The sequence below is a fragment of the Symsagittifera roscoffensis genome, chromosome 2 (genome assembly GCF_963678635.1).
Source record: "Symsagittifera roscoffensis chromosome 2, txSymRosc1.1, whole genome shotgun sequence".
In the NCBI taxonomy this organism is placed as follows: domain Eukaryota; kingdom Metazoa; phylum Xenacoelomorpha; order Acoela; family Convolutidae; genus Symsagittifera; species Symsagittifera roscoffensis.
The window spans coordinates 79,594,533-79,622,417 of record NC_087063.1 but is presented as its reverse complement, the minus strand read 5'-3'; the positions used below and the strand labels follow the sequence as shown (position 1 = coordinate 79,622,417).

General features: G+C 35.5%; 2 protein-coding genes across 2 annotated transcripts in view; both read left to right on the top strand.

Annotated features, from left to right (window-relative positions):
* The window catches only part of LOC134840603 (uncharacterized), a 476,174-nt gene that overhangs the window by 425,848 nt on the left and 22,441 nt on the right, over positions 1-27,885 (top strand). The window lies entirely within an intron of this gene.
* On the top strand, positions 2,483-3,763 carry LOC134840007 (craniofacial development protein 2-like). The gene is made up of 2 exons (XM_063855633.1): positions 2,483-2,490; positions 3,163-3,763. Exons 1-2 carry the CDS (start codon positions 2,483-2,485, stop codon positions 3,761-3,763), a joined length of 609 nt encoding a protein of 202 aa, XP_063711703.1.

Here is a 27,885-nt window from a genome sequence, read left to right as displayed (position 1 = left end):
CTTCTTTACTCCTAGCCCACCCAACTTGCACTTAAGACTAATCAGGGGAGCGTAGGTGAAGGGATTACGTCTCCGCCTCTCAATCGAGAGGTCGGATATTCGAGACCCACCATGACTCGTTCTCGTTGCTTGAGGGTGAGGCAACATTACCCAGCCCTGAAAAATGACCAAAAAACTACATTTAGATTAGAACCTGGGACACACCAGCGGTTATTCTCCGTGAAGAACTGAATAGCTCGTATGTTGGTTTTTTCCTTTGTGGATAAACTGTCTTAACTTAGCCTTTTCTCTAAACAAGACGATTATTGTACAATTCAGGAATATTAAGTGTTTGCATTAACCCAGATACGAAACCGAAAATATTTACACTTCATTATTTCTTACAGACACTATTCTTCAGGTTCCGGTTCCGGTTCCGGTTCCGGCTCCGGCTCGGGTTCCGGTTCCGGCTCCGGCTCCGGCTCGGGTTCCGGCTCCGGCTCCGGTTCCGGCTCGGGTTCCTGTTCAGGTTCAGGTTCTGGTTCCGGTCCGGGTTCGGGCTCAGTCTCCGATTCAGGTCTGTGATGATGGTGATGATGGTGATGGTGATTGCCACGCCAATGGCCTCGATGTCCATAATAAGGGTCATGGCCATGACCGATATTGATGCTGATGCTTCCTCCGGAACCTCGGCGACGCCTGGATGACCTGTGAGCGATGCGCTCGTCGTCAACTTGGTTGGATTTCAAACAGCAAAACATAGTTTTTAAAATCAAACTAACAATGCATACGATAACTGCATTGAATAACAAGCGAAAATCAATGAAAAAAAATTAATAAGTTGTTGAACAATTTATTTTACTTTTTCTGTTTCGAAGAGATACGTTTTTGAAACAAAGTGAATGAAAGTGTCCATTCAAAAATAAAAATATTAAACTAAGCTTCATTGTGTTCTTTACGTCATTGCTCTCTGTTTGCGTTCAACTTAATTGACGTAGTAAAAAAAGTAATAGAAATGATTAACCTTCAAAGTCGACAGAAAAACAAAGTTTTTCAACACAATAAAAAACTTTTTTAACATTGTTTTGTCACCATTTTGTTTTAAAATATTGAGAAAATGACCTATCACTATTGCAGAAAAATGTAGCAGAATATGCCTGTGTACCTCCAATATTCTGCATGTCGTTGAAAAAACAAATGAAAAAGCAATAGATAAAAATTCCTTAAGCAAAAAAAACACAAAAAATCAAAAGGTATTGGTATTAACCAGCGACGTATTTAAATTTTTAAGCAATCTGCATAAACTTTTATCTCATCATGCAATTATAACATCAATTTACTTTTTATTTTGCCCTGAGTTTGGAATCACCGTATACCAATTTAATTTTAGAGCAAACAAAACTCATTTCAGCCAAGTTCCTGACATTTAAGATTGCTCTTCGAGGTTTCTGGAATATATTTTGGGAGATTTGGGCACAAACTTCAAAGAAGGGAGAAATTGTTTTTTTTTTCAAAATCTATGCAATCTGTAAAAATATCTATTTCTTCTCCCACAAACGGTGCCTCTGCTATGACCATAAAGCTAAAAACTATGGGTTTTAAAATTAATTTAAAATGCATCAAAATGCCAACAATTTAAGAAACTGATGCCAAAAGTTTGACAAACTGAAATCTAGAAGAGGATCAAAGGTGCCAGCACTTGAGCTTAATTTACTTTATCTGAGATTTTGTATGTGTTAGTTATTATCCGGACTTTTTCTCGGTTTTTTTAATGAATTTGATTAGAAGTGACGCACCTTGCTTTCGAAAAATGAACTTCTGGTTGAAAGGGTCAAGCTCAATTTTTCCAAAAACTTATGAGTCGATCGGTGGCTGCCCTGGAAAAGCGACGTAACGCCGTTATGCCAGCCTTTAATGGCGTTAGTTGATAGCATGATGCCTGCCGCCGCATTGTCTTAATGATTCCATTGTCAAGGATGCACGTGAAGGAAGCGAAAATTGATATGCATCCAAGATATACATCCGTTGAATAAATCTGTCACACTGTTGTTCTTTGTATTGATGCTATCTTTGTAATGATATATATCTGCGTTGTGTCTCAAATATCATATCACATATTTCAATAACAGGTTGAAAAACTAAATTTTATACCTAGAAAGAAGGGTTTTAATTTAGCACTATCTCTATATTGCATCTCAAACTAATTGAGGTAGCTGAATTGGTACTTTTTTCAATTGCGATATAAAGATATGCACCAATCCTTAATAATATATATCACAATTTAACTATAATCATGTTTGGGAGAATTTAACTGGCATGGTCTGTGGTGGCATGGGCTATTGGTAAAATCGTATGGAATTAGGTTTTTTGTATTGGTATACTTTTGTATGTTGTACATTGTCCTGTCGCCGAAAAATTATTTGATTATAATCAAAATTCGGGACAAAAAAAATCCAATACAACAGACTGCGAATGTAAAAAGCAGACCCCGAATTCGACTATAATGTCAAGGTGTGCCATTCTTTTTGACCAACAAATTCTTCTTATTATCGTTGAAAGGACTTTTTAACTCAAAATTTTGGACACTGGCATCGATTATTTTGGTCGTAACTAACTTGTTTCACTACCAGTGACGGATTTATGTATGGACTCAGTGGGCATAACAGAGCCCCCATCCCTTCCCTCGGGGCTTCGACCCATCCAAATGACTCCCTCTTTGCTACTGCATCCAATTTCAAGAGACTGACCCCGAACTTCTTTTTTTTTCGAGACAACATATATATATTTTTAAAAAAATGCGAAAAGATTGTCGGAAAAGGGGGCAGATTTCCAGAGCAAGCCAACCTCACCTCCACGTGGTGCCCCTGGATAAGCAGCTCAGGCTACTGAACTAACGAGGCTCTGGCGCGGTCCTCGACCTGTTAGGTCGAGGTTTAGGGCTAGCGACCCCTGTTGAACTCAGCTACGAAACCGTGACAACACGAAACAAGACTTATTCAAAAGCTACGCGCCCACCGGTAACTGGGACACCTGGCACTGCCGCACCAGGTGACCAAGCGAAGACGGCAAAACCATTCCAACCACCTCCAACCCGCATCAGCCCTGCGAAACACCCCCTACGTTTCGCCACCTGGAAAATCAGGACACTACTTCAACCTGAAGCGGAAGTTGTCCTATCCGAAGACCTCAGTGCCCAAAAGATCGGTTCTACGTGTTTCTCTACGATCTTTTTCTTAACGCCCCACGGAAGGACGCCCTACTGATCGGAGGTGACTTCAACAACAAAATCGGCCAGCTGGCTGATGGAGAAGAAAAGAACATCGGGCGCTTCTCAATTGGACAACGGAACTCAAATGGAGAAAGACTTGCTAACTTCTCCCTGCTGAACGACCTCGTAGTCAGCAGCACGACGTTCCGCAAAAAGAGACACACGCTCCACACTTGGACTTCAAACGACCACAAAACGAGGAAACAGATTGATCACATTGTCATCTCAAGACGATGGCGCTCTTCCATAACAAACATCGACAACATCCCGAAGTTCAAGTCCGACAGCGACCACAGACCAGTAGTCTCCACCATACAGCTGAAACTGAAGTCCTACACAAAACAGCTACGCGTCGTCAAGTATGACCTCGCCAACCTCCGCAAGGACAAAGTCTCCACCGCATATAAAATGAAACTCCATGAGCTGTATGACAAGGCGGAAGCTAAGGTGAAAGTGGACGCAATGTGGACGCAAATGAAGGACATCATACACTCAGCGGCAGCAAAAACCATATGATCCACGAAACGCAAGAAAAACCCGTGGTTCATGCTGAGACCCTCCAACTGATCGAAAAGAGAGCCCGTGCCCGCAAGGGTTCTACAAAAGCCTTCCTACAACGAGAAGTCGAGAAATTTGTCCGAAAGGACATAAAGGCGTTCTACGACGCACTGGCTGAACCGATGACCCTCGTGGATAACACCGGTGACACAAGAAAGGTGCACTCAATTGCTAAGCAACTTTCCAGTAAACTCAATGGGCTCAGCGAGAATATCAAAGACTCACAGGGGCAGCTCGTGACGGACGCAACGAGATGATAGAAACCTGGGCAACGACTGCTCAACAGACCCGCACCACCGGAAACTCACATGGAAATGAGCACGGCTAAACTTTTCTCTGGCTTAGATACGGCACCGCCCTCCACGCAAGAAATCCGCAATGCAATAGACAAACTGAAAGCAGACAAGGCCGGAGGAATTGACAATACCCCCCCAGAATTTTTCAAAGAAGGAGGACCCACACTGCTCTAGAAGCTCACCGAACTGATAAAGGTCATCTGGACTAAGCGGAGATCCCAGCAGATTAGAAAACAGCTGTGATCACGCCCATCTTCAAAAAAGGCGACCGAGCTAACTATTCTAACTACAAGGGAATTTCGCTACTCTTGAATCTTAAAACCTTTTTTGATTATTTTCCAAACCTCTTGGGAGACAAACAAATTACCCGAAGACTGGAAGTTGGCTAACATTTCTGCAATATTTAAAAAAGGTGAAAAATCGATGGCAGATAACTACAGACCAATCAGTTTAACATCAATATGTTGCAAGATATTCGAAAAGTTTGTTCGAAGGCATTTAATGGATCAATTCAATGAAAAAGGGCTAATAACAAATGCACAATACGGTTTTCGATCTGGAGGTTCACTGAACTTACAACTCCTGAAAGTAATTGATGACTTCACCAGGGCAATGGACAAACATGAAAATGTCGACGTGATATAATTGGACTTCAAAAAAGCCTTCGATTCGGTACCACACAAAAGACTAATCGGAGTTCTTAGACAGTATGGAGTAACTGGAAAAACCTTGAACTGGATAACAGACTTTCTTTCGGGACGACAACAGAGAGTGGTAATCAACGATTCAAGATCCTCATGGCAACCAGTAAAAAGTGGGATACCCCAGGGTTCAGTACTCGGCCCAGTACTGTTTTTGATATACATCAATACAATGCCGGACAAAATAGCGTCCAAAATATATCTGTTTGCTGACGATGCGAAATTATACCGTCAAATGGTAGACAAATTGGATGTAACACGCATACATGAAGATTTACAATCACTAGAGCCTTGGTCAGGCCAAAGTATTTTGTCCTTTAATATCGACAAATGTGTTCACATGACAATAGGTAGCAAGAAATTGGATATGGAGAGGATTTATAAAATCAATGGCGAAAACATTGAAGAAGTGCAACCCAAAAAAGACCTGGGTATCTGGCTTGACAACAAATTGACATTCGAAACACACATTACTAAAAAAGCCAATAAGGCAAACGGCATGATAGCAGTAATTAAGAAAAGCTTCACTAAAGTCACGAAACAAGTATTTTTAAACATCTACAAATGCTTGATACGGCCACACCTTGAATTTGCGAACTTAATCTGGCACCCAAGACTGATCAAGCATCAAAATATCCTAGAAAACGTACAAAGAAGAGCGACGCGTCTAGTTAGTGGTATGAAAAACCTATCGTATTACGAACGCCTTAAAGAACTGAATCTATCATCGCTGGAATACAGAAGGAAAAGAGAGACAATGATAGAAATGTATAAAATCTGCTATGGTTTGTATGATAGGAATGCCACTGCGGGACTATTCGAGCGGAATGATAGGGATTCTAGAGGTAACGCATGTAAAGTAGTAGTACGTAAAGCAAATCTAGAAATGCGAAAAAATTTCTTCACGATTAGAGCACCTCTCGACTGGAACAATCTGCCACAGGAAACAGTGCAAAGCAAGACCAGCGACGAATTCAAGTGGAAAAGAAATATGACAAACATTGGAAAGCGATTGGAATTGACATGTTCGAATTTGAACGGAGATAGGAAAAACACATTTGAGAATGACCACTTGAATGCATTCAAAATTCTCGAAGCAGTAGTTAAGAACAGACTCGAACCGGCTTACGAGTCTCAGGCCAGGATCAACCAAGCCAGCTTCACGAAGAAAAGAGGTCGCAGGGATCAAATCTTCGCCATCAGACAAATCGTAGAACGGCGAGAGGAATTCAAACGCTGCAACAACCTCATCTTTATTGATTTCAAAGCGGCCTTCGATAGCATAGATCGGAATTGAATTTGGCCAATATGCTCAAACTTTGGCCCCTGAGATACTAGTTGAACTCAGAGCCATGTATTCAGAGTTTTATAGCTAACTCCCTTTCCAAAAGTTTCAAAATACATAGTAGAGTCAGACAAGGCTCGATTATATCCCCTTTCCTTTTGAACCTCATTATAGACTGGATTATGAACGAAACGCTGAACGCTGAAAAATGAAAGACTCGGGATAGCGCTAGACGGCACGTCAGTCGCAGATCTCGATTTTGCAGACGATATCGGCCTCCTTGAGGATAACGGCCCATACGACCAAAGACTGCTAACAAAAATCACCGAGAAGGCAGCGCTCATTGGGCTCCAGATTAACGTCAGCAAGACAAATTTTGTACACAAGACCCATCACAGACGCTTCAAGTCGACGGCGAGGACATCGAATTAGTGGAGAACTTCGATTATCTAGGCAGCAAAATCCAACTTGATGGAAACATCTCCCCGGTGTTGGAAACATCTCCCTGACAGATTCAAAAACATGTAGAACGTCTGGAACGCCAAAAAGATCTCACAAACCACTAAAATAAACCTGTACATGGCCTGCGTACGGAGCGTTTTGCTCTACGGTTGCGAAAGCTGGCCAACCAAACAGTCGGATCTAAATTCCATCCAAGTATTCGAGAACAGATGCCTACGACATATCTTGCACAGAAGAACGACTACTACCCCCACGATTGAACTGTTGAACACAGCTAGGCTGACACCCCTGGCCAAAATTAAACAAGCTCGAAGGTTGAAGTGGCTGGGGCATGTGCTCCTTAAGGACCAAAGAGAAATCCCCAATGCAGCTTTAGAGTTCGAGCAAGCAACTGGCGAAGGCCACCCGGCGGTGTGAAGCAGACTTGGCAAAAGATCATCCAAGACTAACTCTCAAAGCACATCAAACCCCCCGCATGACACACAAGAAGTGGGAAAAGGAATGGTTCGAAATCAGCAAAGAAGCCGCGAGCGACAAAGGCCAATGGAGAGGCCTTGTTCGAGACATTATGGCGGGCAATGGGCAATGATGCCTGCAAAAGCCCCACTTGGACTTGGACCCCGAACTTGTTTTTTTTTCGAGCCAATATTTTTTAAAAAATGCTAAAAGATTGTCTAACTAAACCTATCGAAAACTCATAGTTTCATAAAACATAACAAAAATCGCCTATTTTTTCCAAACAGATTAAGCTTTTGGAAGTTTTGGGGTAGCTGAGAAAATCACTTTCCAATTTCTAAAACACTACAGAGTTTTGTAGAAAAAAAAATCGGCCAAATACGACAATATTAGGCTGTTTTGTAGGAGGTCTCAGCTTGTTGAAAATTAAGCTTCAGATCAGAAAAGTTTATTGGAAACATAGGCCGCAGCAAAAGCATAATCAAAAAATTTGCCTGTCCACAAAAAATTAAAATGTTAAGAAGCTAGAAAAAATCAATAGAACAGTAGGAAAACATCCAGTTGGAAAAAATTGGATTTAGATTTGGAAACTAAAAAGGTGCAGCACTTTACATTTGAGTACTCTGAAAATAGATCCGCGAAAATTGAAGTAAACACCAAAAGCGAAAACCTTTGAATTGAGATGCTCAGAGAAGTTCTTTATTTCAAACACAAAAAAATGAGCAGCTTCTAACACTGATGGTTCCATAAAAAAAAACAACAATGGACAAAAATTGGGAACAGAGTAAAAATTTGCAGAAAAATTCAATTAGTTTTCTCCTCTAGGAAATTACAAACTTGCTTGCCATCGCTGAAGTCAGCATTCTTTAATGACCTCCTCAAGTCAAAAGTGGTCTGTAAACCCTTTTTCAAAGTTTCGAACTCTGCTTCTATTGGGCAAACTGTCCGGCAAACTGGACGGCTGAAACTGAGGATAAAGCAAAAACGCCAAGTTTTTTCTGAAAAAACTTGGAGTTGAGGTAAAGAACGCGCAAAATTTTGTTGCGAAACTAATGATGGGTCGAACAACCAAAATTACAACTTTCTATATTCAGCGGCAATATATATTAGAAAAAGGAAACCAACCATGAACGCGCGCGACGCGATGAGTTTAACAACGGTGAGTTGGCATTGAAAACTTGGTTTCAAAATTTTCTGATTTTTCTTCCTATGGTTGATTTCCAAATCAGCAATATGACTCCGACACTTACAGACAAGTTAGACATTGCATACAATTAATTAAGAAACTAAATAAATTTGAAAATTTCAAATAGAAAGATCAACCGAATGGCGTTTTAGCATCATAGTTTCAAGCCAGTTTATAATATAAGCTATTCTGATGAACCGATTGTCAAAATGATTCAGAGTAGTTTATAATTATTATCCTGAGAACTGACAAAACTGACAAAATGAAAAACCATTCGAGGGAGAATGTGAAGAGGGAGGGGGTAAGGAATCTCGCCATTAGGCAAAAATCTGAACAAATTATTACGAAAAAAAACCGTAGTTTCAAATGTGAAAAGTTTTGAATCGCATATAAAACAATTAAAGTCAGCACTTAAGGAAGCAATTGATCGACATTTAGCACATAATAACTGAAGGAAGCCTTCAAAGAAACAATTTAAACAACGGTTTGAAAGTTAGATGAGCAAGAAAAACAAACGGCAATGGCAAAAAAAACTACAATTGAAACGGCCGTAAGTACTTATTCCTGATCACTGAATGTTTCAGGTTTTGCGTCTATAGTTCTAGAAAAACGATTAGGAACAACAATAAGATCAAGACCAGGGATGAAAAACAGAGGTCTTTTGCTAGCAGTAAGGACCTACCATCCATTCCATGCTCATTATTCAATATAGAATTAACCACACTTAGGGCATTGCAAAACAGGGCAAATCTAGAATGAATGAGGGATTCAATTCGAATGCAGAGCTTTTGTCATCCAAACAGTCAGGAATCTTATCACTGGGGTTGAGGAGCACCGCAATGCGGATACTCTGTTTGGGCAACATCTAAAACAATATGGAGGCATTGGTTTGAGCTCGGAGTTGAAGCTCATCGGCCATTTCACGTTGTTAATTTTTGAATCAACAATTGAAATGTATAAAACTGAGAAAAAGAATAAATATTACTTTCTTAAGAAAAAATAAATAAAGGTGCTGTGCAGAAAATTGTATTAAATTTTTTTAATGCAAAAAATTCTATTAAATACAATTTTTTTAATGCAAAAAAATGTATTAAATTTCTTTGAATGCTGTAATTGACATTTTTTATCATTCTGTAAGTATTGGTTAGAAGCTCCAAAAGGTGCGAAGTCAATTGTGTATTATACAAATACAAGAAAATTGTTGAAATAACTAAAGTTGGTAAAATTTGAAAAAAGCACAGAGCAAACAAAATTTCAGATTCATCTCACAAAAAAAATCCATGAAAGTTTTTTTTACTCGATTTGAATAGATAATACTCATTTTTCAATTTTTAGATTTTAAATCTAATAAAATTTTTGGGTCCGTATATTTTTTTCAACGATCTGTGATATCAAGTTTCATAGAATAATTATTACTGGTAATTAAATTTGAGACAATTAGATCAGAATTTATGAGCAAACCAATCCTTCTGAATTGTTGCGCAAATCTATTAAAAAAAATTGCTTAATTTGTTTGCATTAATGATTCAATTTATATGTTATGGTTTGCAGTATGTATAAATAGACGGTCTAGCTTTGTGGCTCAAAAACAAAACTGCAATATCTCCAAAATTCCAAATCGACGTTGTTTAAACAAGATCTTAATGTAGTCTGCCATAGTTGTCAAAAAAGTGACATATCGAACCCAAGGGTCTAAAATGCAAAATCTGCTGAAATTGGTACCTTGTAAGTGGTTGTAACATATCGGAATCCGAAAAAAAAGTCGGTCTAGTATTGCAGTACATGTTTGCAACGACAAGAAATGGATTGGTCCGGGCAGGTGTTAAATCTTTTCCAAGACATGCGGATGACATAGCTAAAACTGTGAAGTACGGTCCTGGGTCTTTGAGGCTGCTATGAAATAATCTCCAAACATGTGATTCACTATAGAATAACTAGTTAAGAACAATAATTTGGCGATCCTGATTTTAGGTGTAAGCGTTGACACATGAAAACAGGTTACATATGGCTACTACAAATAGCCACTGATACCGGCATTTTTCTAAAGATTGTAAGCTGTGCATCTTTGCAGGAGAAACGATGTTTCCGTGAAAAGACGACCAATCTGAATTTAGGAAGTACTTCAAATTGTGAAAACTTTGAAAAAGCTAGGAGAAAAAAAACTTGAGTTTTTGGATTGAAATTAGAAAAGTGTCATTTTATTATCGAGGCAATCCATCACAACTACTAGCTGCGAAGACGCGCAATTTTTATCGAGCATAACTGTTTTTCGAGACCAGAAACTTACAAAATACTTGCCATTCCTCAAAGTTCCTTTGAGGTTGAACTGAAAAACAAAGTGATGTATAATCTTTGATGTATAGCCTATGTCGTTTTCGGATTGAAAATAGAGAAATGTCATTTTATTATCGAGGCAATCCATCACAACTACTAGCTCCGAAGTTGCGCAATTTTTATCGAGCATAACTGTTTTTCGAGACCAGAAACTTACAAAATACTTGCCATTCCTCAAAGTTCCTTTGAGGTTGAACTGAAAAACAAAGTGATGTATAATCGTTGATGTATAGCCTATGTCGTTTTCGGATTGAAAATAGAGAAATGTCATTTTATTATCGAGGCAATCCATCACAACTACTAGCTCCGAAGTTGCGCAATTTTTATCGAGCATAACTGTTTTTTGAGACCAGAAACTTACAAAATACTTGCCATTCCTCAAAGTTCCTTTGAGGTTGAACTGAAAAACAAAGTGATGTAAAATCTTTGATGTATAGCCTATGTCGTTTTCGAATTGAAAATAGAGAAATGTAATTTTATTATCGAGGCAATCCATCACAACTACTAGCTCCGAAGTTGCGCAATTTTTATCGAGCATAACTGTTTTTCGAGACCAGAAACTTACAAAATACTTGCCATTCCTCAAAGTTCCTTTGAGGTTGAACTGAAAAACAAAGTGATGTATAATCTTTGATGTATAGCCTATGTCGTTTTCGAATTGAAAATAGAGAAATGTCATTTTATTATCGAGGCAATCCATCACAACTACTAGCTCCGAAGTTGCGCAATTTTTATCGAGCATAACTGTTTTTCGAGACCAGAAACTTACAAAATACTTGCCATTCCTCAAAGTTCCTTTGAGGGTGAACTGAAAAACAAAGTTATGTATAATCTTTGATGTATAGCCTATGTCGTTTTCGAATTGAAAATAGAGAAATGTCATTTTATTATCGAGGCAATCCATCACAACTACTAGCTCCGAAGTTGCGCAATTTTTATCGAGCATAACTGTTTTTCGAGACCAGAAACTTACAAAATACTTGCCATTCCTCAAAGTTCCTTTGAGGGTGAACTGAAAAACAAAGTGATGTATAATCTTTGATGTATAGCCTTTGTCGGACAAGCAGTAAAGCATTGTGCCAAAAAGATTCTTCAACATCACAAACAACACTCCGCATTAGGGCAGCATTCGCTAGGAAGCGGTATGGGGGTTTGTAGAAATATTGATTTGAAGTCTGAGGTTATAGACAAATAAAATAGGTAACACCCATGAAATACTCATTTCAGATGAGCTTTGTTATTTGGAAGGAAAGCTGAACAACCCAATCGTGCGAAGAGTTCAGTAGCCGCAAAACTAACACTAAAACTGTTGTCCAGGATTTTTTATGACTAAAATATTTTCAAACAATTGAAAGTCAGATTTAAGAAAAATAACCCTAAAACGCATAGTTATTAGTATTACGAAAAACAGAACAATGAGTTCGTTCAGTAATATAAAATGAAACGTTTTTGAATTTTACGTGCTTGGTTCTGTAATTAAAATTGTGTATTTCAACCATATTTTTTTGCTTTTTCCGGGCGTTGGTTCATTTTTTATGAAATGTAAAATTGTTGAGTCCTAATGATGCGCAAAATTTGTGAAAATGTTTGGTTAAAACTTTAAAACTTTTATCTAAACTTAAAGGGACTTACTATAAAGTTCCTGATACGTAGCAATAAGGAGACATTAGAAATTTTATGTTTGTCGGTAAAGACATTTACTTTTAATAACCAATCAAAATTGAGACACAAAAAATTTAAAAACTTAACTAAAAGTTCTATAATTCGTTAGTTTACTTGCTCGTCTTGATTATATTTGATTAGTATAGTATTAGCCAACTTTTAGAAGAGTTTAAAAATTTGGCGCTCCTGTCAATTAAAAGACACCTTTTGAGATGGCAACAACTTTTACCTAGAATTTTTGACATTTCTCTACGAGATTTTCAGCAAAACCACTTCAATTCGAATTGCTCGTTTTACTTGTAAAAACGCTGCTTTGCGTCTTAATGTCTTGTCGTCTTAGTTTCTTGTGGTTTTGACGGCCTGTTGTCTGATTTGTCAAATAGCAAAAATGAGGTCGTCTCCTTGCAGACTGCACTACAAATGGTCACAATGTAATGATGTATGGATGTATGTCTCAGTGTATGTATGTATGTATGTATGTATGTATGTATGTATGTATGTATGTATGTATGTATGTATGTATGTATGTATGTATGTAGTATGTATGCATGTATGTATGTATGTATGGATGTATTTATGTATGTATGTGTGTATTTATGTACATTTGCAGGTACGTATGTATGCAAGTATGTATGTATGTATGTGTGTATTTATGTAAGTATGTAAGTATGTATGTGTGTATGTATGTAATTGTTTATATATGTATGTATATATGTAAATTTTATATATGTGTGTATGTATGTGTGTATGTATGTATGTATGTATGTATGTATGTATGTATGTATGTATGTATGTATGTATGTATGTATGTATGTATGTATGTATGTATGTATGTATGTATGTATGTATGTATGTATGTATGTATGTATGTATGTTTTTGTGTAGGTATATATGTATGTATATATGTATCTTTGTATGTATGAATGTATGTATGTATGTATGTATATATGTATCTTTGTATGTATGTATATATGTATGTATGTATGTATGTATGCATTTATGTATGTATGTATGTATGTATGTATGTATGTATGTATGTATATATGTATCTATGTATTTATGTATGTATATATGTATATATGTATGTATGTATGTATGTATGTATATATGTATGTATGTATGTATGTATGTATGTATGTATGTATGTATGTATGTATGTATGTATGTATATATGTATCTATGTATTTATGTATGTATGTAAGTATGTATGTATATATGTATGTAAGTATGTATGTATGTATGTATGTATGTATGTATGTATGTATGTATGTATGTATGTATGTATGTATGTATGTATGTTTTTGTGTAGGTATATATGTATGTATATATGTATCTTTGTATGTATGAATGTATGTATGTATGTATGTATATATGTATCTTTGTATGTATGTATATATGTATGTGTGTATGTATGTATGTATGTATGTATGTATGTATGTATGTATGTATGTATATATGTATCTATGTATTTATGTATGTATATATGTATATATGTATGTATGTATGTATGTATGTATGTATGTATGTATGTATGTATGTATGTATGTATGTATGTATGTATATATGTATCTATGTATTTATGTATGTATGTAAGTATGTATGTATATATGTATGTAAGTATGTATGGGTGTATGTATGTATGTATTTATGTATGTATGTATGTATATATGTAAATTGTATGTATGTGTGTATGCAGGTATATATGTATGTATGTATGACTTTGTGTAGGTAATTATGTATGTATATATGTATCTTTGTATGTATGTAAGTATGTGTTTATGTATGTATGTATCTATGTTTTTATTTCTGAATGAATGTATGTATGTATGTATGCATGCGTATATGCATTTATGAAATACGGATTGGACCCTGACTGCCTAGAATTAGTCCCTTAAACAAAAGTAATCTTGCTGTTCAAAATATTCAAGTACAAGAATTAAGTTTGCTGTATGTTGTTTCGAAGTGACTCGATAAATTGATTTTTTAGCCCGTTTCCTTCTGTGAGCTCAACTTTCCTTGTTGATCTGTGGACAAGCGCAGCTGCCCTGAAAAAATTTTCTGATGGCACTTGAATAGTAACAGTTTCTTCCGGTTGAAGACGATGTACTTCGTGATCTCAAATTGCGCGCTGGATCTTTCAAAGTTAAAGTTTTGCTGCAATCGAATTCATAGGCTCTATTTATACATTTTTGCCATGGTAGACAATTTGGTAAATGTAAGTATAAAGAAATGGGTAGAATCTCGGTCGCAAGAAGAAGATCTTTGCAGCTTTGATTCATATCGATGCCGTTGTTCATCCACTTAACACACTTCTCCTGGAGGACATTTTCTCTTTTTCTCTCTTTTTTTATATTTTCTTCATCGCAGTTCCAGCAGAGGCTACCATATGTCACCACATGAATTATCGTTAATTTGAATAGCTTCATTTTAACTGTTGGTTTCATTAATGAGAAGCTTTCTTTCAGCATAAACAAAAACCTCATGGCTTTGCATGCTGTCTTATTTGTTTCAAAAACCAAGTTTTTTATTACGGCCATTTTTTATATATAAAAATAAAGAGAAATACAACAATTTTACCGAGTTGAACGTCAAAATGCGTGCGTACATCTTCGCATTCACGACAGATTGTGTTTATTGCTCACTTCTTAACACTTGACAAACCAATTTTGAAGTTTTGATTGGGTTTGCGATTTCGTTGGATCAACTTAGCGTCGTCATCGCTTAAAAGTGTAAAAAAAGAATTCTTGCATAAATCGTTGATGTATAAAACAAAGGTATGTTAACAACAACTGTTCCTTGGGGCACATCAGTTGTTACTACTACCGGACTCTACAGTTCATCGCTAACTCTGACCGTGAAGGAATTATTAGACATCTATAATCATTTGGTGTAACCGTCCTCAATTTCCAACCTTGAACCATTTAGATAAAAAGACTCCATCATCTACATCGTCAAAAGCTTTTTGTAGGTTGTTTTAAGTTATTGATTCGACTTTTGTTTTGAATAGAACGGTATAATTTGTCCAGGGATACTAGAAACAATTCGACGCATAGTTTGTACTTTTCTGAAACCTTCTGTTATTTGTGAAAAATTGGTTGGAGATGTCTCTTCAGACTTATGATCAAGCAACTTTTGAAAATTTAGAGAATTAAGATACTTGCCAATTGTTCTCAACGTCCAATTTGGACTCTTTCTGATTAGTAGGGCTCACTGCTGATGTTTTCAGGAGTCCGGGAGCACAACTGTTTGCTCAATTTTCTAGTGAACTGAAAAAATTAATTTAAAAAAGTTTCCAGTGATCTTTTTTACAAGATTGGGGCACAACAACAGATCCACTTGCTTTATTCGTCACTTAATTAGTGCATTGTTGCGAAAATTGTTCATGTGTAGCGTCTAAGTCAACATCGGAACTTCATTTTTTAGGCCTACTGATGCATGAATGGGCGTGGCTTTGAAAAGTGTTAGTCCTTAAAAAAGTATATCTGGAAATTTCATATGGGCTGTTTTCGATTTGTATTTATATTTGACTTCCATTATCTTGAGTTTGCTTATATCTTCCATTTTTTTTCAGGTTCACATTTCATACATGAAGTTTCAAATCCTTTAGAATGTTAGAAAATTCTGGTTTTTTCAATGTAGATTTTTAGAGCGAAGATCCGTGCAGCGCGTTGTTTATTTTATGAAATTTTTTTAACCATGTCAAGCATTGATTAGTTAGAACTTTTGTATTGCTCCTGCAAAAGTATTTGAAAAGTACATTCAACATTTCTCTCGAAATTTTTTTATAATCTGCCATAGATTGGCTGAGGGTTGCTGAGAAACGTCTGTTCTTTGATAGTTAGTTGCCAGATTGGAACGTTTTATTTTCAAGACAATGTCATCGTAATTTGATGAAGTAATTAATTCCTTTTCAGCCTTTTAGCAAACGGTTACTTTTCTGCTAGTATTAGTGATCATTATCTCTAAAATCAAAGATGATGATGTAGTAAAATCAGTGTAAAATTGCATTTCAATTGTTTTTGTATTTAAACGCTGTTTTGAGAGATGAAGTCACACCAGTTGCCATCAGTTTTTTTAAAATCGTAGTATTTAGGAGTTTTTGTTGAAGTCTTCAAAAGGTTCAGTTTTTTCACAATTCTCTCCTGAAAACTCCTGTTGTTCGATGGAGTACGGAAAAGATTTTGATGGGTTGTAAAAACAGACCACTAGGACACTCTGGTCACTATATTTAAAAAATGCGGCTAAAAATTCTTCTGCTATAGTCATCCTCAGAGGCATCTATTCTGGGATGATGAATGAACTTTCAAGAACAATGAAACGTCCACCGTGTTCTGATACAAAATTGACGTCTTCTCTACGGGATCTTCAGATCCTAATGTTTAGGAGTAGCGATTCAAATCATAGATTTCAGAGTACAGCCATGTCTCTTATAAAATATCACAACTCATAAAAAGATGTCTCAAAAAATGATCACAACAGTGAGCGCTTACTTTGTTTGACATCTGCATAAACTTTCTTTGTTGATCAGGCTTCGAATTTTGAACACGAAGTCTCTCAAGTATGCTTCTGTGTTTTTTATTGAAATTCAAAGTATTGTTTTTGCTTTTGTTATTTTTTTTTGAAGTTTACTTTTGTTTTGTTGAAATACTTTTCCCGCTTTGAGTATAAGATTTGTTTTCTCAAATACTATTCAACTAACTGTCCAGTTTTTAAAAATGATCACTTTTCATTATTAAATGCTTCTTTTAAAAAAACATTGGTTATGAAAACCGCTGGTTTGTAATTTTTCAGACATCCGCGGATCCCAATTTAAACACTTTTTGCATGGCTTAAATGGCTGTTTCAAAGGCTGTTTTTTTCTTGTTTTCTAGCCTTTGTTCAATTGTGTTTGGATTGCTTGTCTCCGTTTCTTTTCTTCTATGTTATTGTACATCTTCAATTTTTTCATATCTTGGGTCCAGATTCCAATAATCTTTTCATGCCTATACAACCTGCCAAATTATGATCAATTGCTGGTTTTTTACATTCTCTTTTCGTTATTTTTGATTTTATGAACATGTTTTATTCGTGACAATTTTAATGAGGTCTTTCATATCGTTTTTTATTTTTTTGAAATGTTCATCTTTGTCCGCGATATTTGGCTGATCACAAGTATTTTTTGAATTTAGGCTAACACAGTCATTGCACAGAGTAAAAAAAAACAATTCCAGTTCGATCAATTTTATGATCGCGATACAGCTGGGTTGAGTTTTTTTTAGTGAGGTAATTTTAACACCTACAGGATTTGAATTGAAATTAAGATTAGAAATTTCACACGCACTCTCATTTGACGATTTCAATCGTTTTTGTGTAGCAAGGTTTGGCTTATAGTTGATTGCCGAGTTATTTATTAGTCTTAAGGACTCCGAGTCAAAATACTCAACGGATAGACCTGTTAAAAAATGAACGCAATTGAATATCGTAGCTTTCCTGCAACTTTTGTGTTTTGCCTTATGTGTGCAGGTTTGTATATAGGTATGTATAAATGTATGTATATATGTATATATGTATCTATGTTTTTCTGTATGTATATATGTATGTATGTATGTATGTTGGTTTGTATGTATGTATAAAAGTGTGTATCTACGTATGTATATATATAAGTAAGTATGTATGTATGCATGTATATATGTTGTATGTTTATACGTATAAATGTATGTGTGTATAATTGTTTGTATGTATGTATGTATATTTGTATGTATGTGTGTATTTATGTCTATACGTATATGTATGTTTATATGTATAATGGATTTGGCCTTGTCATCCCGGAAGTTCTCCCTTAAGCAAATGAGTCTTTCTGTTCAAACTCTCTGAGCACTGCACAGAGTTTCGTTGCAATTTGTTCTCAAAATGGCTCTATAGGTAGGAAAGTTTTTTTTTCACCTCGTCTTCTTCCGTGAGCTCAACTTTCCTTGTTAATTTTTATTGAGGCATTTTATATTTTTTTCTCTTTTTTTTCGAATGCTCATCTTTGTTTGGTGCTTTCACATGTGTTTTTCGAAATTAAGCTAACACTGTCCTTGCACAGAGTAAAACAATATTTTCAAGTTCGATTTAAATTGTGATTGCTTCACAGCCCAGTTGAATTTTTTTCTTTGAAGAGGTGCTTATACACCTACGGGATTTGAAACGAAATTTTATGTACTTTGCATTTCACAATGAGATTACAAGTTTGTCACGCATTTTCATTTGACGATTTCATGCGTTTTTGTGTACCAATACTTGGCTTATAGCTCATTGCCGAAAAACAGTGTTAGTTATTAGTCTTAGGGACTCCAAGTCAGAAGACTCTAAGACTATACCTGTTGAAAAACTAATGCTATTGATTATCGTAGCTATCCTGCAATTTTTTGTTTTGTCTTATGCGTGTATGTTTGTATGTATGTATAAATACATGTATGTATGTATGTATGTATGTATGTATGTATGTTTGTATGTATGTATGTATGAATGCATGTATGTATGTATGTTTGTATGTATGTATCTATGTATGCATGTAGGTATGTATAAATTTATATGTGTATGTATGTATGTATGAAGGTATGTTTGTACGTATGTATAAAACTGTGTATCTAAGTATATCTGTATGTATGAGTATATATATATATATATATATATATATATATATATATATATATATATATATATATATATGTATGTATACACGTATAAATGTATGTATGTTTGTATGTATCTTTATATAAATGTATGTTTGTATGTGTGTATGTATGTCTATACGTATGTTTGTATATATGATGGATTTGGTCCTGTCTGACCGGAACTTCTACCTTCAGCAAATGAGTCATGCCGTTCAAATTCTCTAAGCACTGCAGATAGTTTCGTTGAGGCACTGTGGGTAGGAAAAATTCGTTTTTTTTTCACCCCGTTTCCTTCTGTGAGCTCAACATTCCTTGTTAATCTGTTGACAAGCGTACCTGCCATGAAAAAATCTGCTCGCATTTCAATAATTGTGGTTTCATGTGTTTGAAAACGATGTATTCTCCGATTACTCGGCTCTATTTACACATTTGTGCCATGGTAGACTGTTTTGTATGTGTAACTATAACCAAATGGGTAGAATCTCGGTCGCAAGAAGAAGATCTTTGCAGCTTTGATTCATATCGATGCCGTTGTTCATCCACTTAACACACTTCTCCTGGAGGACATTTTGTCTTGTTTTCTCTTTTTTTATATTTTCTACATCGCAGTACCAGCTGAGGCTACCATATGTCACCACAGGAATTATCGTTATTTTGATTAGCTTCGTTTTAACTCTAGTTTTCAATAAAGAGTAGTTTCTTTGAACATAAACAAAAACCTCATGGCTTTGCTTGCTGTGTAATTTATTTCAAAAAAAAGTGTTCCACTACGGCCAGATTTTTTTCCAAATTACCAAAGAAATAGAATTTATTCCCTGAAACGGACATCAAAATGAATGAGTACATCCTCACGTTCAAAAATAAACTGTTCAACGCTCTATTCTTAACACGTGACAAACTGAATTAGAAATTCTGATTGGGTTTGTCAATTAGGATAAATTTAGCGTCGTCAGCGCTTAAAAGTCGACAAAGAGTCTCTCATAGTTCACGACGATCATTGATTTATACAACAACAGTTTATTAGCAAAATTTGATATTTGGAGTACTTATAACGGACTGGACATTTCACTACCAACTCTGACCTTTTGGGATTTATCAGACAAGCGTACTAATATTGTATATCCATCCTCACACTCCAAGCTTGAATAAGTTAGATAAAAAGATGCTTTACATCGTCACAAGCTTTTCTTAGTTTGTATGAGTAACATTGATTTGACTTTTTTTTCGGTGGACTGATATACTTTGTCCAGGGTTATTAGCAACTGTGAAACGCAATATTCGTACTTTTATGAAACTTACTGTCAGGGGCGGATTTTGACGACCTTTTTTTTTAGGTTGATCAGATTGATTTCCCGAGCTCTCCCACCAAAGCAGTAAAAAGACCCTGTTTTGGCCAAATGTTCTGCGCCGCAGGAAATTTTTTGAAAAAACAGGTCAAAAACGCCGTTTTTGGGCGCCTTTAGAAAAATTTTAGGGTCGGTCGGCCAAAAATGGATTTCTGAAATAGTATCAAAGGGGGACCCTTTGGGTCGGCAGGGGGTCGAGTCCCTGAGGGCGAGGGAAATCCGCCCCCCTCCCCCGCCCCCGCCCACCCCCCCCCCCCCCCTAAATCCGCCCCTGCTTACTGTAATTCCTGAAAACTCATTTGGAGGTGTCTGAACAGAACTATTAAGGAGCAACTTCAAATAGTTTTGAATTGATAGGGAGTAAGTATCCTTGCACATAGTTCTCAACGTCCAATTTTGAGCCTTTTTTATGTGGAGGGCCTACTATTTATGTTTTCAGCTGTCTAGGAACGCAACTGTTTGCTCAATTTTATTTTAAAAAAAACTGATTTAGCTGAACTAAAACAGCTCCCAGTGCAATTCTCTTACTATATTGAGGGCCCAACGTCAGCTCCACTTGCTTTATTCCTCTCTAATTTAGCACAGTCTATCGAAAAATGCTCGTTGTAGTGTTCAAGTTATATAAAGGCTGCAAAATTTCTTTTCATATCATCCGTTTCCAATGCTGATGATAGGTAAAATTTTGATCAAAAAACTTTCGAACATGATTCACAGTGAGAAAATAGAACGTTCGCAACTTCTTTCCTTATACCTACTGATGCAAGAACAGGCATATTTTTTTGAAACTGCGTTAAAATTACTTTAAAAATATCTGAAAATTTTGTAACGGCTTTTTTCGAATCGAGTTTAAATTTGACTTTCCTTGTCTTGGTTTTGCATATATCTTCAGTTTTCCTTATCTTGTTCATATTTCATACTTGGTGTATCTTGCCAACTTTCACTTTTTTAGAATGTTGAAAAAATCTGGTTTTATCCAAAGAGATTTTTTTGAGCACGGCGATTGTTTCAAGAATTTTTTTTCCTGCAAAGCATTGTTTAGTTAGAAGGTTTGTTATGCTCCAGGAAAATTGTTCAAAAGGAGTTTTTTTCATAATTTTTGCTACAAATTTTTTCAAAATCTGCCTAAAATTGGCTGAGGGTTGCCGAGTAAACATCTGTTCTTTGGTAGTTAGTAGCCAAAATGGAAAATTTTAATTTTTAGACAAATTTGTTTTTGTGCTGGTTTTGTGATCATTATGTCTAAAAACACAGATGATGATGTATGAAAATTGACTAAATTTATCTTTTGAAGTTTTTTTTGTGTTTCAAAGCTTTGCAGATGAAGACACACCAGTCGCCATCTTTTATTTTAAAATCACAAAAATCAGGAGTTTCTTTTTAAGTCTTCAAATAGTTCAGTTTTCCTGTCCCTCCTTTTTTGAAATTATATAAAGAAGATTTTGATGGTTGTAGAAACAGACCACTTGGACACTCATGTCATTGTTTTTAAAAAGCAGGCTGAAAGTTTTGCTCATTTGTCGTCCTCAGAGATATCTCCTCTGAGATAAAAGAGATTTCAAGAGCGATGAACGATGAAACATTTCCCGTGGGATCTATGGGATCTATAGATCGTGATGCTTGCGAGTACTAGGTCATCATCATATTGTTCAGAGTACGACCATGTCTCTGTTAGCTTAGAAAACAATCGGTGTTTACCATTTATGACCTTTAACGCGCTTTTTTCTATTAACCAGGCTGAGAAAAATGAACACGAAAAACTTTAAGTTCGCTTATGCGTTTTTTATTGACTGTCAAAGATTTTTTCGCTGTTGTTTGCATTTTCATTGAAGAGCGTCCATTTTTTTGTTTTGATGGAATGTTTTTCCTTTTGTGGTATCTAGAAAAATTTTTTCAAATCCATCTGCAATCACCTGTCGTTTTCTAATAAGGACTCATTTTCCATTTTAATTTTTTCTTTTGAAAAGTTTTGCTTATGGATAGTTTTGTGTTTTTCGCCTTCAAATGTCCGCTGATAGTTCCAGAGTAGTTGTCCAGATATGAGTAGTGAATTCAATTACTTGAGTGCATATTATCTGATTATGTTGAGCTCAGCCGATTTTCAGGTTGATCTATCGGAAATTAATCTAAAGGCTGTTTGACAGAAACAGGTTTTAAGAAAATCAATGGGATCGAACTTTTATTCTAATTAATTTTTTTGAGACGAAACTTTGGAAAAGTTTTAACTTTTTCAAAAACAACTTTTTAAGGATTTCTAAAGAAACTAGTACCAATCGGAGTTCCGCCCTACACCCTGTGTGCCTGCATAAGTTCTAAGTCTCTTTTTACCTTACCCTACTTTCTACAGCATTCGAAAAAAAAATTGAGGAAGTTTTATGCCATAAATTCAGGAACAATTCGAAAGTCACAAAAGTTTTCGCTCATTTTTTGTTAGAGCTGTACTAAGGTTTCCGGTTAAGACTTCACATTTTCTCAAAAACAAACCAGCCCAAATCTGAGAATCTTAATTCAATTGATACAACAGCTTGTGGAAAGCTGGCCTGCATAAGCGCCTACGCTCAATTTCCTTACATAAAAAGTTATGCACCTCGGAAACTCAAAATTTTGATTTTTTGACCATTTTTTGAAGCTTTCTGATTTTTTCTCAAAAATTATCCTCACGAATCCGATCTTTTGGTTTTTTGGGTAGAAAGGTTTACTGGAGAATCTTCTGCATGAGCGCTTAACTCTATATCTGTTCTCGCAAAAAACTTATGAGACTGCAAAATGTCAACTTTAAAATAGCTTGACCTTTTTGAAACTTTTTTTCGAAACCTGTCCTCCCGAATCTGAGACTATAGACTTAATCAAACAAGACGGGTTGTAAAAAGTTCCCATGCATCAGTGGCTACGCCCAATTTTTATTACAAAAGAAGTTATGGCTCTCGAAAATAATCATTTTTCATTTTTTGATGGTTTTTTGTTTTTTTTTACTCGCTTGAAAACTAGCCTCCGAAATCTGAGATTTTGTTTCCAATGGGTAGAACGGATTCTGTGAAGCTCACAAAAAATTAACACCAAAAAACTAACACAAAGTAATTGCCATCAGAAAGTCAAAGTTTCGATTTCGTGATCTTCTTCAGAAACTTTCATTCTTCTCCGAAAAAAAACAATAATAGAGGCAACAAGTTTTGGGAACCCTCCGTGCATAATTTGCTGCGTCCTAAAACTTGTACCGGTTTTTTAATAGAGCGACACCTATGTTTTGGGTGAAAAGTTTTCAAGTTTTCTCAAAAAAACTATCCCAAATCTGTGAACTTGATTTCAATGGACAGAACAGCTTGTGGAAAGCTCCCCTGCATAAGTGGCTCCCCCAAAATAGTGTGAAGCTCAGAAATTATTCAAATTTGTGTTTTATGACCGTTTTTTGAAACTTTTCGACTTTCTTCAAAAAACTATCCTCACGAATCCGATATTTTGGTTTTTGTGGGTAGAATTGTTTTTGGAAAATCCTCTGCATAAGCGCTTAATCCCAAGTTTGTTCTCGCAAAAATTTAAGACCCTGGGAAAAGTCACTTTTCCGTTTTTTGACCGTTTTTGAAATTTTTTCTCGAAAATTACCCTCCCGAATCTGAGACTACTGAATCAATCAAACATGACGGGTTGTAAGAAGCTCCCATGCATCAGTGGCTACGCCCAATTTTTTTACACAAAAATTATGGATCTCGGAAATGTCAATTTTCTGATTTTTTGACGGTTTTTGATTTTTCATTCTTCTCGAAAACTAACCTCCCAAATCTTTTTTCAAGAGATTCCCAAATCAAGAGATTTTAATTTCAATGGGTAGAACTAGTTCTGTGAAGCTCACCATATTTTAGTTTTTTTTTGGTTAGATCGAGTTATTGGAAAATCTCCATCATAAGTGGTTAATTCCATATTTGTTTTTGCAAAAATTTGAATTTATGACCCTGGAAAAAGCAACTTTTCCACTTTTTAACCGTTTTTGAGTTTTTTCTCAAAAACCAAACTCCCAATTCTGAGAAATTAGCTTCAATCAAACATGACGGGTTGTGAACAACTCCCATGCAACAGCGGCTAACGCCCAATTTTTAATACACAAGAAGTTATGGCTCTTAGAAATAACCATTTTTCAATTTTCGATGGTTTTTCGATTTTTTTGCGCTTCTCGCAAACTAGTTTTCGAAATCTGTGATTTTGTTTTCAACGGGTGGAACGGGTTTTGTGAAGTTCATTAAAGTTTTTACGCTAAAACATTTACTCAAAGTTATTTCCATCAGAAAATCATTGTTTCATTTTCTTGTCCTTTTTTCGAAACCTTGATTCTTCTCGAAAACATCACTTAATCGAGGCAGCAGGTTTTAGGAAGCCTCCACGCATAAGATGCTGCGTCCTAAAACTTGTACCGGTTTTTTAATAGAGCGACACCTATGTTTTGGGTGAAAAGTTTTCAAGTTTTCTCAAAAAAACTATCCCAAATCTGTAAACTTGATTTCAATGGACAGAACAGCTTGTGGAAAGCTCCCCTGCATAAGTGGCTCCCCCAAAATAGTGTGAAGCTCAGAAATTATTCAAATTTGTGTTTTATGACCGTTTTTTGAAACTTTTCGACTTTCTTCAAAAAACTATCCTCACGAATCCGATATTTTGGTTTTTGTGGGTAGAATTGTTTTTGGAAAATCCTCTGCATAAGCGCTTAATCCCAAGTTTGTTCTCGCAAAAATTTAAGACCCTGGGAAAAGTCACTTTTCCGTTTTTTGACCGTTTTTGAAACTTTTTCTCGAAAATTACCCTCCCGAATCTGAGACTACTGAATTAATCAAACATGACGGGTTGTAAGAAGCTCCCATGCATCATTGGCTACGCCCAATTTTTTTACACAAAAAATTATGGATCTCGGAAATGTCAATTTTTTGATTTTTTGACGGTTTTTGATTTTTCATTCTTCTCGAAAACTAACCTCCCAAATCTTTTTTCAAGAGATTCCCAAATCAAGAGATTTTAATTTCAATGGGTAGAACTAGTTCTGTGAAGCTCACCATATTTAAGTTTTTTTTTGGTTAGATCGAGTTATTGGAAAATCTCCATCATAAGTGGTTAATTCCATATTTGTTTTTGCAAAAATTTGAATTTATGACCCTGGAAAAAGCAACTTTTCCACTTTTTAACCGTTTTTGAGTTTTTTCTCAAAAACCAAACTCCCAATTCTGAGAAATTAGCTTCAATCAAACATGACGGGTTGTGAACAACTCCCATGCAACAGCGGCTAACGCCCAATTTTTAATACACAAGAAGTTATGGCTCTCAGAAATAACCATTTTTCAATTTTCGACGGTTTTTCAATACTATTCAACTAACTGTCCAGTTTTTAAAAATGATCACTTTTCATTATTAAATGCTTCTTTTAAAAAAACATTGGTTATGAAAACCGCTGGTTTGTAATTTTTCAGACATCCGCGGATCCCAATTTAAACACTTTTTGCATGGCTTAAATGGCTGTTTAAAAGGCTGTGTTTTTCTTGTTTTCTAGCCTTTGTTCAATCGTGTTTGGATTGCTTGTCTCCGTTTCTTCTGTTATTGTACATCTTCAATTGTTTCATATCTTGGTCCAGATTCCAATAATTTTTTCATGCCTTTACAACCTGCCAAATTATGATCAATTGCTGGTTTTTTACATTCTCTTTTCGTTATTTTTGGTTTTATGAACATGTTTTTTTCGTGACAATTTTAATGAGGTCTTTCATATCGTTTTTTATTTTTTTGAAATGTTCATCTTTGTCCGCGATATTTGGCTGATCACAAGTATTTTTTGAATTCAGGCTAACACAGTCATTGCACAGAGTAAAAAAAAAAACAATTCCAGTTCGATCAATTTTATGATCGCGATACAGCTGGGTTGAGTTTTTTTAGTGAGGTAATTTTAACACCTACAGGATTTGAATTGAAATTAAGATTAGAAATTTCACACGCTTTCTCATTTGACGATTTCAATCGTTTTTGTGTAGCAAGGTTTGGCTTATAGTTGATTGCCGAGTTATTTATTAGTCTTAAGGACTCCGAGTCAGAATACTCAACGGATAGACCTGTTAAAAAATGAACGCAATTGAATATCGTAGCTTTCCTGCAATTTTTGTGTTTTGCCTTATGTGTGCAGGTTTGTATATAGGTATGTATAAATGTATGTATATATGTATATATGTATCTATGTTTTTCTGTATGTATATATGTATGTATGTATGTATGTTGGTTTGTATGTATGTATAAAAGTGTGTATCTACGTATGTATGTATATAAGTAAGTATGTATGTATGCATGTATATATGTTGTATGTTTATACGTATAAATGTATGTGTGTATAATTGTTTGTATGTATGTATGTATATTTGTATGTATGTGTGTATTTATGTCTATACGTATATGTATGTTTATATGTATAATGGATTTGGCCTTGTCATCCCGGAAGTTCTCCCTTAAGCAAATGAGTCTTTCTGTTCAAACTCTCTGAGCACTGCACAGAGTTTCGTTGCAATTTGTTCTCAAAATGGCTCTATAGGTAGGAAAGTTTTTTTTTCACCTCGTCTTCTTCCGTGAGCTCAACTTTCCTTGTTAATTTTTATTGAGGCATTTCATATTTTTTTCTCTTTTTTGTTCGAATGCTCATCTTTGTTTGGTGCTTCCACATGTGTTTTTCGAAATTAAGCTAACACTGTCCTTGCACAACAATATTTTCAAGTTCGATTTAAATTGTGATTGCTTCACAGCCCAGTTGAGTTTTTTTCTTTGAAGAGGTGCTTATACACCTACGGGATTTGAAACGAAATTTTATGTACTTTGCATTTAACAATGAGATTACAAGTTTGTCACGCATTTTCATTTGACGATTTCATGCGTTTTTGTGTACCAATACTTGGCTTATAGCTCATTGCCGAAAAACAGAGTTAGTTATTAGTCTTAGGGACTCCAAGTCAGAAGACTCTAAGAGTATACCTGTTGAAAAACTAATGCTATTGATTATCGTAGCTATCCTGCAATTTTTTGTTTTGTCTTATGCGTGTATGTTTGTATGTATGTATAAATACATGTAGGTATGTATGTATGTATGTATGTATGTTTGTATGTATGTATGTATGAATGCATGTATGTATGTATGTTTGTATGTATGTATGTATGTATGTATGTATAAATACAATTAGGTATGTATGTATGTATGTATGTATGTATGTTTGTATGTATGTATGTATGAATGCATGTATGTATGTATGTTTGTATGTATGTATCTATGTATGCATGTAGGTATGTATAAATTTATATGTGTATTTATGTATGTATGTAGGTATGTTTGTACGTATGTATAAAACTGTGTATCAAAGTATATCTGTATGTATGAGTATATATATATATGTATGTATACACGTATAAATGTATGTATGTTTGTATGTATCTTTATATAAATGTATGTTTGTATGTATCTTTATATAAATGTATGTTTGTATGTGTGTATGTATGTCTATACGTATGTTTGTATATATGATGGATTTGGTCCTGTCTGACCGGAACTTCTACCTTCAGCAAATGAGTCATGCCGTTCAAATTCTCTAAGCACTGCAGATAGTTTCGTTGTGGCACTGTGGGTAGTAAAAATTCGTTTTTTTTCACCCCGTTTCCTTCTGTGAGCTCAATATTCCTTGTTAATCTGTTGACAAGCGTACCTGCTATGAAC